Source organism: Mauremys reevesii, linkage group 1 (assembly GCF_016161935.1).
Source record: "Mauremys reevesii isolate NIE-2019 linkage group 1, ASM1616193v1, whole genome shotgun sequence".
Taxonomy (NCBI): domain Eukaryota; kingdom Metazoa; phylum Chordata; order Testudines; family Geoemydidae; genus Mauremys; species Mauremys reevesii.
In genome coordinates, this window is record NC_052623.1 from 335,436,577 (window position 1) to 335,449,228 (window position 12,652).

Sequence of the window (12,652 nt, forward strand, 5' to 3'; positions counted from 1 at the left end):
TTATGACTCCTTGGGCCATTCTGACAGCTGAGAATAATTAGAGTGCAGCATAGTCCAGCCCACATCCTGTACACTAGAACTGTGAGGGTGAATGGCATAGACTTTATATTCCAGTTCTGTGGCAATTAGGGAATCCCCTTTCACTGAGGAGATCTCCAGTGGCTGGATTCATTAGCTTTACAGCCCCTAGGTTGGGCTCCTCAGGACAAATGTTTTGGTGACCTCAGAGTACAGCCACCAACTCTGGCTGGTGGCCCCTCTCACACTTTTTCCTAAAATACTTAATTAGGTTTAGGAAAAACAAATAAATATGCACATAGACACATCCATTTATTTCTTGCTATCTAATAAGTCTGTTGTGAAAAGTGATATCAACAAACATACAAGTATCCCTTTTCACAGCAGACTTACTCAGCCCCACAAACCTGGGGACAAATTAAGCCCCGGGTGGGTGGTCGGGGGAGTCAATGTCGGGGGAGGGGGAGCGGAGCCTAATGCCCCATGGCCAGGGGACAGGACCCAGGGACACAGCCTGAAGCTGCGCACCCAGAGCCTGGGGCCTGCTGCTTCGCAGCTAGAACCTGGTGCTGGAGACCAAAGCCCTGAGGCCAGAGTCCACCACCTCAGGGCTGAAGCCTAAAGCCTGAGCCCCACCACCCATGGGAAGGTGGGAAACTCATTGGCTGCCTGCTTCTCCAGCGTTGTGCCCCAAGTGTCTACAGAGGGGGGCAGGGCCCAACCCCTGCTGGCAGCCCCAGCAATCATCACCAAGGTGGTGCATCCAGGAGCAACAGGGAGGGGGAGGGGCTCTACTTTGCCCCCTTCCCAGTCATAGTCCAGGAGTCTGTAGCTGCAAGAAAACCCCCTGGTGGCCACATGTGGCCACGGTGGCCGCATTTGAGAAACGCTGAGTTAGTCACTGTAAACAACAAAGGATCTGGCCTTCACAGTTCACCGTGTGATACAGCATAATATAATCAATATGAAGTAACACTAGTGAAATGTAGAAGAGATCAAACTACTGGGACTGATTCTCCGTTCACATCATTTTATGCTGGCTTCCATAAAGTTACTTCTGATTTTTACCCAGGTAAACGAGATCAGAATCAGGCTCACTACTGTAGAATAACACATTTGGAATACTAAAACATCAGTGGTTCTAACACATCTGCACACATACCATTTAAAAAACCATTCAAACCATTGCTGAAAATAGTTTTAATCCCAAGTTTGCAATGTATTAGTTCTACAGTCAATTCATACATGCATCATAAAATACTCCACATAAAGAATTAATGTTGCTTGATTCATAAAAAGGCAAATTGTTTCTAGTGATACCATTTGAATGACAATCTGTAACAAGAAATGATGAGCAAAATCACACTTTATAAACTGCCTCTCCTCACATTACAGAGCAAGTTTCAACCTATTGTTTTGAAAGGGGAAAGTGCACTGTAACCCTGCTTGCACCTGGTCTGCTTTCTTAGCCACGTTTTCAGTTTTGTAACTTGCTGTAAATTATCTAAATATCTAACATGTGGAAAATGTTAGAATCTTTATTTACCTAATGGGGAAATCTGTCCAATCCTATAGTAATATTTCCTTTAGCGGTAAGAAGGACTTCAACCCGGAAATCCTCATAGTCAAAATCATATAACTGCTTAGTTCTGAATGATGGCAATTATACGTTTAAATATGTTAGCAAGGCAAGAAATTGTATGTGAATTAGAATTGTATTAACATCAGTTCAATCCACCTACCTGCTATCACATTTAAAATCTTGAAGTTCCAAATACCAACATAACTCATTCCCAGCAAGACACAATATCAAATTTATGACTCTGCCAATAACGCAGCTTTAATTAATTTTCTTCATTCTATTTCTCTTTCCTCTGCTTCTCAAATCTCATCTGTTTGCACTGCCTAGATTTTAATTAAAAAAACCTCTCATCTCTAAGGAGCAATCTGAAGTGGCAAAAATAATCACTTAAAATATTACAGTCATTAAAAAATTGGCTGCGGTCAAAGTAATGCATTGTCTGTTGGCCTACAAACAATATTTTAGTTTTCTTTTAAAGTGCATTTTGTATTTGAATTGTGTACCACCAGCCAGCCTGGTTATCCGGAATGTTCTTCCAGCTGGGTGGGCCGAGTGACAACTCCTTAATGGAGGAAATTGATGACTCTGCTCATGGAAAGGTGAGGCATACTGGGCAGATTTCTTTCCATCTGCCACCAGCCCTTTGCAAGCTGGCATTGCCCAAATGCCCAGTATATTCATTCCACTGTAAACAATACTGCCAGAAATTTAATTGTGTGGCTACAGCTGTCTGAAAGAATCATCAGGGCCATTAGGCCGCAGAGAGATATTACGAAGAGGTGCATCAGTGCTCATCTTTAATAAAAACCTAATTAAGTGATGGTAAAGGTGACTGAGAATACTTTAAAAACACAGAGGTGAAGCCACTAACATTTACATCGGCGTGTGAGGATCAACCTCAGGAAGATGTTATCCACAACTGAGGCCAAAAATCTGTTACACTGGGGAATGTAGCACTGATGTTTCCTGTTGATGCTTTCTGAATGGCAAAATTGTATCACTTAGTTACACTGTGTTCTTCTTTTCAAGCAAAAGAAAGCCATACAGTCAGGGAAATAGGATAATATTTGTTGATTGACAATTTTTGACATAAACAAATAGGAAAGAAGCCTGATTTTTATGAACCCCAAATTTTTAACCCAGATTTGTGTCTCTCCGTTCCCCTGCCAGTCTTTTAATGGGTTCCTGCACATTCCCCCAGTTTTACTGATCTTATTTTATGAAAGTTTCATATGTCCCTGCAGACCTATGTAAACTGGAGTGTTATTGTACCACACTTATAAAACTGAAATCAAATATTTGTATCTTGAGAGGCAGCATGGTCCAGTAACTTGGCCACTGGACTCAAAGTTAGAAGATCTGGGTTTTGTCCTCTGATCTGCTGTGCAACTTCTTTGTGCCTGTGTTTCCACTCCCACCCTTTGTCTATTTAGACTGTAAACTCTTCAGGGCAGGAACTGTCCCTTACTTTGTATTTTTACAGTGCCTAGCACAGTGGGGCCCAGATTTCAGCTGAGGCCTCTAGATAGTTCTGTAATACAAATCATTTGTAATGAGTACATTTTTCAAAAGCGCATAAGTGATTTAATAGCCTACATCACTTTTGAAAATAGGACAAAAGAACTTCAGTTCTTTTGAAAATTTTACCCAATATCTCTTTATGCAAATATGTAGCTGTCATGTAGTGTAGCGCTAGGGTTAGGAAGAAGGACACAGTGATAGCAAAAATCTGGGGATATTTCTTAAGTTAGGTTCTGAGCCTTGATCCAATCCATAGTTATACAAAAACAATTATGAGAATAACCATGTGTGTTTTTAGTCATTTGCCTCTGAAATCCAACAGATTTGAACAGTCCTAACTGAAACTTTTCTAACCTTCAGAAGATCAGTAGGTTTTCCTAGAGAGATCTTCCTAAATTAGGTGAAAGACATTGATATAATATCTAAAAACTGTAACTTATAGAGTAACGCAGGATCGATCAAACACAGACTCTTCTCAAAAGCTGGATTCTGAAACCATTCTGTGCTCTTTCCCATAGTCATTATCTTCAAATGATTATCTAATGTCCTCATATTGTGCTGTGCAGGGGCAGCTCTAGGTATTTTGCCGCCCCAAGCACCAGGGCCGACTCCAGACCCCAGCGCGCCAAACGTGTGCTTGGGGCGGCACACTGCGGGGGGCGCTCTGCCTGTCACCGGGATGGTGGCAGGCAGCTCCGGTGGACCTCCCGCAGGTGTGCCTTCAGGAGGTCCACCGGAGCCGCGGGACCAGCGGACCCTCCGCAGGCACACCTGCGGGAGGTCCACCGGAGCCGCGGGACCAGCGGACCCTCCGCAGGCATGTCTGCAGGAGGTCCACTGGAGCCGCGGGACCGGTGACCACCAGAGCGCCCCCCGCAGCATGCTGCTGTGCTTGGGGCAGCGAAATTGCTAGAGCCGCCCCTGCCAAGCACAGCAGGCAGGCTGCCTTCCGCGGCTTGCCTGCGGGAGGTCCTCAGTCCCGCGGATTCGGCGGCTTGCCTGCGGGAGGTCCGCCGAAGCCGTGGGACCAGCAGACCCTCCGCAGGCATGCCGCCGAAGGCAGCCTGCCTGCTGCCCTCACAACGACCGGCAGAGCGCCCCCCGTGGCTTGCCGCCCCAAGCACACACTTGGCATGCTGATGCCTGGAGCCGCCCCTGGTGCTGTGGAAGATTTTTTTATTCCTGGATTTGAAACGCCCATGGATAATTCAAGTTATAAGCTTTTAGAGGGATGCCTAGTCTATTGATAATATGCCAAAAAGTGGGCCAGTATTTGCTAGACAAACTGATAGTTGTATCCACTCCAAAAATGTGTTGTTCATTTAGATTTTAGCCATTGCATATTGCATTGCCATGTGATACAACATAACACAACTTAACATAATACCACAGCTGCAATTTAAAGGACATATTTAATGGAGCAACTTATGTACAAAAAAAAATCTCAGCTAAAACCTAGGTTAAACTGGAGTCAGTATTGAATACAGGCAGTAACTTTAGCACTAAAGCATTAGAGGGATGTTGTAATTAACTAAAAATCATGCATAAGAAACTCAGGAAATTCAGAGTTAAGGTTAAACTGAAAAGGAATCCATGTATGTTGAGATATGAGAATGCACAGCTAAGACACCCAAGCAACCTTAATTTTGTCTTTATGGTATGCAATCGCCATACAGTTGCAGTTAGTATGTAATGGGTATTTGTAGTACTAGATTAGATTAAATTGATTTTTAAACATATATTCGGTTTTTTTTTCATTTTTCATTTTCTTGGAGCTGCCATCTTCCCTGAGGACAGCCTGGCTTCACTCTTATTGGCAACCATGGGAGGCAGAGACCATTCTGAAATCCACAATTTTGCTAATGGTAGTCCGGTAGCCTGACATCCATTGAGAATAATAGGAGGTGGCCAGTTTATTAAAAGAGGTGATGGAATTTTCTGTAGAAGAACATTAAATTGTCAGCCTCTGCTAAAGAAACTTTCAGTTATGAAGAATAACAAAAAATGACCATTAATCCTAAAACAAAGTTTTCAGAAGTAGCCTAGGCACATAACTTCAGTGAGTTTGAACTATATGGGAATAATTATTCTAGTATTAAGATAATTTGGAAAAAAAACTATGGAATGATGCAGGTTTTTAATTTCTTAAAGGATCCATTTTCTAAATTAATTTTAACTCATAAACTAAGCTATATAATTGTAAATTGTCAGAAAATTGATTTTGTACTCAGAGTGAATGCTGTAATTTGGGGGATGATATGGTGTATGCTTCGTATGTGATTGAATCCCTGCTTTAAATGCTAAATTCAACTCAGCCTTAACTATGGAACTGCAATTGGTGCTTCCATAACAACAGAGGGAAATATTCTGATATCATATGGTCTCTTGAATTACAAATATTATTTAGCAATTTAATCTAATGTTGAATACACATTCAAAAAAGTATAAATCAAAATGTAACTGAGAGCATTGATTCTTAAATTGATAATTTAGATAAAAGATGTCCAGTATCTTAAACGCAAGGCCAAATTAACTTCTGTAAAAAGCAGGTGCAACTCCATTGACATCAGTGGAATTATGCCTTCCCATTATACCAGTTATGGATTTGGTTCATAATACCTTAATTGCTCACATTTTAGTACTTTTCTTTCTTTAATATAAAACCCATTAGAACTAGATTTAAATACTTTAAATACTGCAAATAATTACAACCTGACAAGGAATATGTACTTTGGGAATGAGGTGACATAGAACATTAGTAAAAACAGTAACTGTTCACTCCTAGAGGCCTGGATTCAAATCCTATTTTGATCAAAAGAGAAAATGAATTTGATGGGCTTACTTTAGTCCCCAGAGTACAGAGTGAGCCCTATCACAAATGCACACTGTAATTCAGCACAGTCAGCAGTCTGTTAGATGATTGAACAAACTGACATTGTTGGGGAGGTGGCACAGGTCAGAAGTGAAGTGTGTTGGTAGAGCTTTGCTTGATTGAAAATTTAGTTAAGTGTTTTTGTAAGGCTCAAAATGCTATGAATTGACTATAACAAACAAAAATGAGCAATACCAAGCACTAAGAGTAATAACTTGAAAGGTAAAAGAAAAAGAAAAACTTTACATGTAAATCAGAAATTAAGCACTAACTGAGGATGGTTATAAAAGGAAAACAAATCTCACAGATAACATGGTAGGTCAGAGTGAGACTTTTGAAGGCTCAGATCAAGACCAAAAATCAGTAAATCAATGGAGTTCACATCTTTCTCTGAACAGAATACACACATGCTGAGCTGATTTTCAAAGGTGCTGATGAGTACCCACTGCTCCCATTGTAACTAATAGAAACTATGGGTGTTCAGCGCCTTTAAAAACCAGACCACGTATATTTAGGTACCCCAGTATGGATTTCTAGGTACCCAACTTTAGATACTCAGGTAGGGATTTTAATGGCATAGGGGTACCTGGCTCCTTTAGATTCTGTTAAAAATCCAAGCCTCAATTTTGAACATCTTTGCCACTCCCTTTCATGGGCTTTGGCTTCATTGGTAACTCAAATAACAATAAACCCATAAACCTCAGTTTAAACTTTCTCTCGCATGTGGCTGTCTCACAGGTGAAAAAGTTGACTACAGCCAAAGTTAACCTGAACAAAGGTCAATTTGAGTTGTGTAGTAAATTAACATCTAAAAGAAGTATGAAATACACACACACACACACACACAACACAGACAACATAGCTTTATCTAAAAGTAAAAAACACAGTTTTATAGACCTAATTAGATAAGTTATAGCTTTGTGTCCTGTTGAATTTTGCAAAGCTTCCACACACAGCTGCAGTACATCACAATATAAATGACTTTTTTTTGACCCTGTAGTCAAAATGACTATTTACTTATCCAGACGACTTTAATGGAAACTCCGTCACACTTAGCACAATAAATATTACTGTAGACTGCAGAAGGACATACTAGCCATTAAATGCTAATGTGGTTACATCTGTTTGAGGTAGATTTTAATTGCTGGCTTTCATCAAGTAAGTAATTACAAATGGTATAGTCAGCTATCAAATGAATGCTTGGTTGTAACTTGCCAACTGAGAAATATACTAGATCTATAAATGATGCTCCAGTGTCTATATGCAACTATAGTAGATAATTCTCTCTACTTTAAGTTCTGTCTGTTTAGTAAAAGATAAAACAAGACCGTACGAACTTGAAAAGGTGGCTCCTGCAGCCTAAGGATTAAATTTTCATTCTGTATATTCATTTTCACTATTCCTGAGCATAAAAAAAAGAATTTTGTGGCAGATTGAATGACTGATAAATGGCCAGCTTCCTCCCCATTCTGTAAATGGATATACTGAAAATCAAGTAACAAAATAAACAAATGAATTTTACTCTTAAGTCTCAAGTGAGCAATATATGCAAACATAAAAGGTATTAAAATAGACAAGCAAAATACATTTTATAACAATGTAGTATATAATAACAATGAAGTACAAGGGATGCTTTTTCAGAGAGGTATGTGTTCAGATAATAGTTGCTATCAATACATACTTTGTGTCACAACCCAGTGAAAATAATTTTTTTCTTTCAGTTGTAGGTATGTTGGGTTGTCCCATATTTAAAGTGTTGTGGTAGTTTCTTGACTGTTTCAAGCATTATTGTGTATTTATGGTAGAATTCTTGTTATTTTCTAGGGTAAACATAGCTCATGGCTTATCAGCATTTCTAAATCTCATAACTGCTTTGACCTCTATTTGGGGCTAAATATATTCACAGAAGTTTACTTATTTCAACTGCTGAAATTTCTCTTTATACCATGTTTTGTTCTCTATATGAAGTTGAGTAGTTCTTATTTTGCACTGAAACTGACTGTCTGTCATTCCAACATCAATATAGCAAGAATCTGCATGCCCTTAGACCAAAAAGTCAATGAGCGAAATTCAGACGTGGTTACTTCTCTAGTAATGAAAGCTGCAGGTACTCTACATCTCTGAATATTGGGTCTCTTATTTACAAGCCTAAATATGAACTAAACAGCCTAACTTTAGGTACCCAAATTTGAAAATCATTGGCAAACTCTCTTCAATTTAAATTTGCTCTCACAGTATTAAATTGAAGATGAGCTGTGGAATGCTACAAAGCATCATCATTTTTACTTTGTTCTTATGAAATTATTAAAAGAAATATTGTGCAATTTTCCATTGCTTTCCACACCCTATATCTTATATAAGTTATGGAATTACCCTGGCACTACCTTGACCTTTTTTCATTCTTATTAGTTTAGTTGGGCAGCATACTCATCCCCCTTTACAGACACAGTCACCAGTTATGAGGGGTTTGAGTTAGAGGAGCCAGCATAGATTACACTGAAAAGGTCAATGTGATTTCACATCCAGCAATAATTCCCAGAGTATGAAATCTCATTATTGTATCTCATTCTTATGAATTGTGATAAGAATGGAAAATTATTCTAATTAACTAATTCTTGTTTCATCCTTCAGTTTTTAATATACCCGAGGCTCTCTTGAAAAGTGTTTAAAACTAATTATTTTAATAACAGAAATTGTATGCTACTAAGTTCCTTGATCAACTTTCTCACATTTTGAAAATTTACCCCCTTTCATCCAGTCACTAGAAATGGGGAAATTTTAGCCACCAGCAAAATTGGGATTTCAGAAAGAAGAAAAGATATATTGTTTTGCTCTGAATTTTTAATGCAGATGAAAGGCATCTTTCACAGACCAAGAGTATTTTGTAGAAAGGGAATATTAAAAAGATTGGAGAAAGGATGTTCTTTCAGACTGGGATTCAGGAGATCTGTGCTGATTTCATATCTCTGCTACCAATTTCATGTGTCAACTTGAGCAACTCACTTAATCTCTCTGTGCCTCAGTTCCCATCTGGGAATAATAATGTTTCCTTTTCCTCCCCACCCTTTCCTTCCCCCAGTCTCTTTAGACTGCATGCTCTTCAGGGCAGGAACTGCTTCCTGCTTTGCGTTTATACAGAGTTCAGCCCAGAGGGCTTCCAACTCAGTTCAGCTTGTGTGTTTTACTGTAATACAAATTAATAATAATAGACTCTCAGGAACATGGTGCTGACAGAAAATAATATGTTTGAATTAAACATATGCAATAGTTTTTTTCATTCATAAATGTCAAACGTCCAAAAGTTATGTTATTTAAATCTAATTTATTTATTTAATATCATTTATACTACCACTAATAACAAACCACAATACTCCATTGGCAAACATTCAGGCATAGAAGATCTGGCATTTGTCTCAAGACATGTCTCTGAACCTCTAAACAGGCAAAACATCCACTCTAGATTTAATATACTGCTAAGTTATTTGAACATATGAATGTGATTTTTGGTCTGAGATAGATGCAATGTAATGCTTTAAAATTGTTATTATTATGAAAACAAAGTTATACACTTTACAGAGGACTGAAATTGAAGAAAATAGAAAATATGACATTGAGAGGCAGTAATAACTGGGAGTTGTTCAAGAAAGATAAAGAATGAACAAACTATTTTTTGTTTTGTTTCAGGTGTCCATGATAAATAATTTAGTGACTTTCTCAGAGCTCTGATTGTACATGAGCAAGACAGCTGCCATTAAAAACAGAACACATTTAAACAACCATCTCTTGCATTTTCCTTTTATCTATAGCATAGCTGTCAATCAGATGGAAACTCCATTTATTTCCATGGAACTGAAGGCAGTGAGTTCAATTTTGCCACAACCCGAGATGTGGATCTTTCCACTGAGGATACCCAGGAGCAGTGGGCAGAGGAGTTTGAGAGCCAGCCTAAAGGGTGAGTGCTTGTTATCTCCAGTGCTATAAGTGTGCATGCAATATTACTCCAGGAGATAAGGAAACTTCAACTGAGAATTGCATTTGCTCTCTGCAGTGTATTTGTAATGTGTCTGTTGCTAAAATAAAAAGCAGTAAAAAAATGTTGGTAATTATAGGTTTTAGAGATGAAGAAGTCAGGGGGAGGGTCATTAGGTCCTGTCTGATTCCAGACTATTTTGTCTCTAGATGTCTAAATAGACAAAAGTTGTGTGATGAACTTCATAGTGCTACATTAGGAATGTTCAGTGTTGCAATGTTTTCCACTTCTGCTACAAATTAGCATTAAAAATACACAGTTGGACGAAATCAAATCTTTTGAAAAACTCAAACTTTCCCTCGAGCAAAACATAATCTTGTTACTGTCAGTGTTGGACAAAATGGTCCCCATACTGAGCCAAACTCTGGCTACACAAACCAGTCCTAAATCTTGGGGAAATAGGGAGAATCACTTCTGCATGGGAGGATGCAGAGGTGTTATAGGGCAGCTGCCACCCCTCCTCTTCACTGCAAGCATAGGAGGCATGGCCAGGACTTTGCCCTGCCCTAGTAAACCTGGGCAACTGTTATGTTCCCTTGTAGCTAGTGGAGGGTTACAGCAGCCCCAGGTTTAGGGAGATTAACCTGGTGAAGAGCAGTTCCTGGACTGATGGAATGGAAAGGGTACTTGTGTACCCCTCCTCAGCTGTATTTAAGGTTCTATGGCCATAAATGACGATCTGGCCCAGTATTTTTTCTTTAAATATACAGCTGGTGAGTGAGAGAGTGTTTGGACCTGAAACAGGGTCCACAGGGCCTGATCCAATGCCCACGAAGTCAACAGGACTCTTTTCATTGATAACAATGGGCTTTGGATCAAGCCCTTGGTTTTGTAAAGAATATAGAGTAGTGGTTACAGACGGGGAATTGGAAGCTTGACATACACAGTCAGATTTTCTAATTTGGCATGGATACTTGCATACAATTGTGTACAACCAAGTTATACATGAAATATCATAAGTCCAAAATGTTCAGAAGATATTTAAAGTCAGGCACCCAAATCCATTTTTGGGCACTTGCCATAAATCAATTTCCTGATTGACAGTATTGAGCACCCACAGATCCCATTGACTTCCCAGCCATTAAAATCAACCATTTATTTACGTTACATGTCAAAAATGACTTTGGGTGCCTGACTTTAGACCAATTTCTTTGAACATTTTGGCCTGTGTGCATGAGCATGTTGGGCATGTGTATACATAAATATCTCATGTGTATGTGTGCACTGGGTATTTCTGTGCATAACAGCACATGCAGTTATTTGCATACACTTGCACATGCCTAAGTTGAAAATAGATGCCATAATATTTAATGGTAGCAACTGGCCTAAGAGCTTCTTCCCAGAACTCCCAGCAAAACTGCATCATAATTTAGCCCCAGCTTGGGGGAAATTTAGTTTAAAGAATGGTTTTACATTATACAGAATATAAAAATAAAAGAAGTTTAGATAGAAAGACAAAAGGATTCATCTTGACTTATCCCTCTTGCGCCTCAGTAAATATAACAAGCTGTGATTTTTCAATCCCAAGTATCTACCTTTTTTGTTTTGCCAAGCAGCTTTATCTTAGTATCTTTATACTGTCTGTTCCCACATTCTATGAACTCACTATGAGAATAATAATAATAATAATATTTAGCTCCTATATGGCATTTTTCATCAAATAAGCTCAAAGTGTTTTACAAAGCAAAGTAAGTATCACATTATCTCCATTGTACAGATAGGGAAACTGAGACATAGTAAAACTACTTATCTTACCTAAGCTTACACATCAAATAACTATTATCAAAGATACTATTAATGAAGGATCTAAGTACAACATAATCAGGTGTCCAACAGCCAGTTCTTCTCCAGGCTTTTTCTCTTCATTACAACAACAATTATAATTAATAATAATTAGTATTAATAATAATTAATAAATGTCATTATTAATAGTAAAAAGAGAACAGTCACATCATAAGCAAGCATTATACTCCTCTGTGCATGTAGATCATTTTAAGTGCTCTCTGCTTATACAAGCCTATGGGTACATTAAAAATCAACATCTTTCAAACAGTGACAATTAAGTGGTATCTTTGGTTACCATAGTTTTTCCCAGTTCTTGGGAGGTAGCTTTGGCCCCTGTGGTAAATATTAACTTAACACCATTGTGGCTCTCTTCATTTCAGCTCTGTGTTGTAGCTCCCTCTGTGTCTCTCATATAATTTGAATCCATTTACTGAGCATTTCTCCTGCTTGTTGGGCCTCCCCAAATGCAGTTTCTTAATAATGAACATCAATTTCCCAACATCTGGCCATTTTTTCAACCATTCAAATTGTTCTGTAACCTCACTAAATCCTGGCTTCACCCCTTCCTGCCTCTTTATTATTTGCAAAAGTGGACACCATGCAGCCATTCCCAATGGCACTTTGCGGGGTGAAGCCATGAAGTGGGACAAAAGAGAGAAATTCTGGGTAAAAAGCAAAACAAACCAGAACAACAACAAATTGGATGCACTTAGTAAAATGACTTTTTCTGTTTAAAAAAAAGTGAGGATTATATTAGTTACTGCAGCCCCAGGGTAGCTGTAAAACAGACTTGTAATTTATGTCATTTCTTCTGAACACTGGTTTCAACTTATAAGACACATAA

The 12,652-nt window shown here is 38.7% G+C and overlaps 1 protein-coding gene across 2 annotated transcripts in view; it reads left to right on the forward strand.

The window, feature by feature from the left end:
- RELN (reelin) overlaps nt 1-12,652 on the forward strand; it is a 444,047-nt gene that overhangs the window by 255,612 nt on the left and 175,783 nt on the right. For both annotated transcript variants that reach the window (XM_039517535.1, XM_039517540.1), the window contains exon 11: nt 9,800-9,945. In XM_039517535.1, the coding sequence (XP_039373469.1) occupies nt 9,800-9,945 (146 nt within the window). The remainder of the gene's footprint in view (nt 1-9,799; nt 9,946-12,652) is intronic.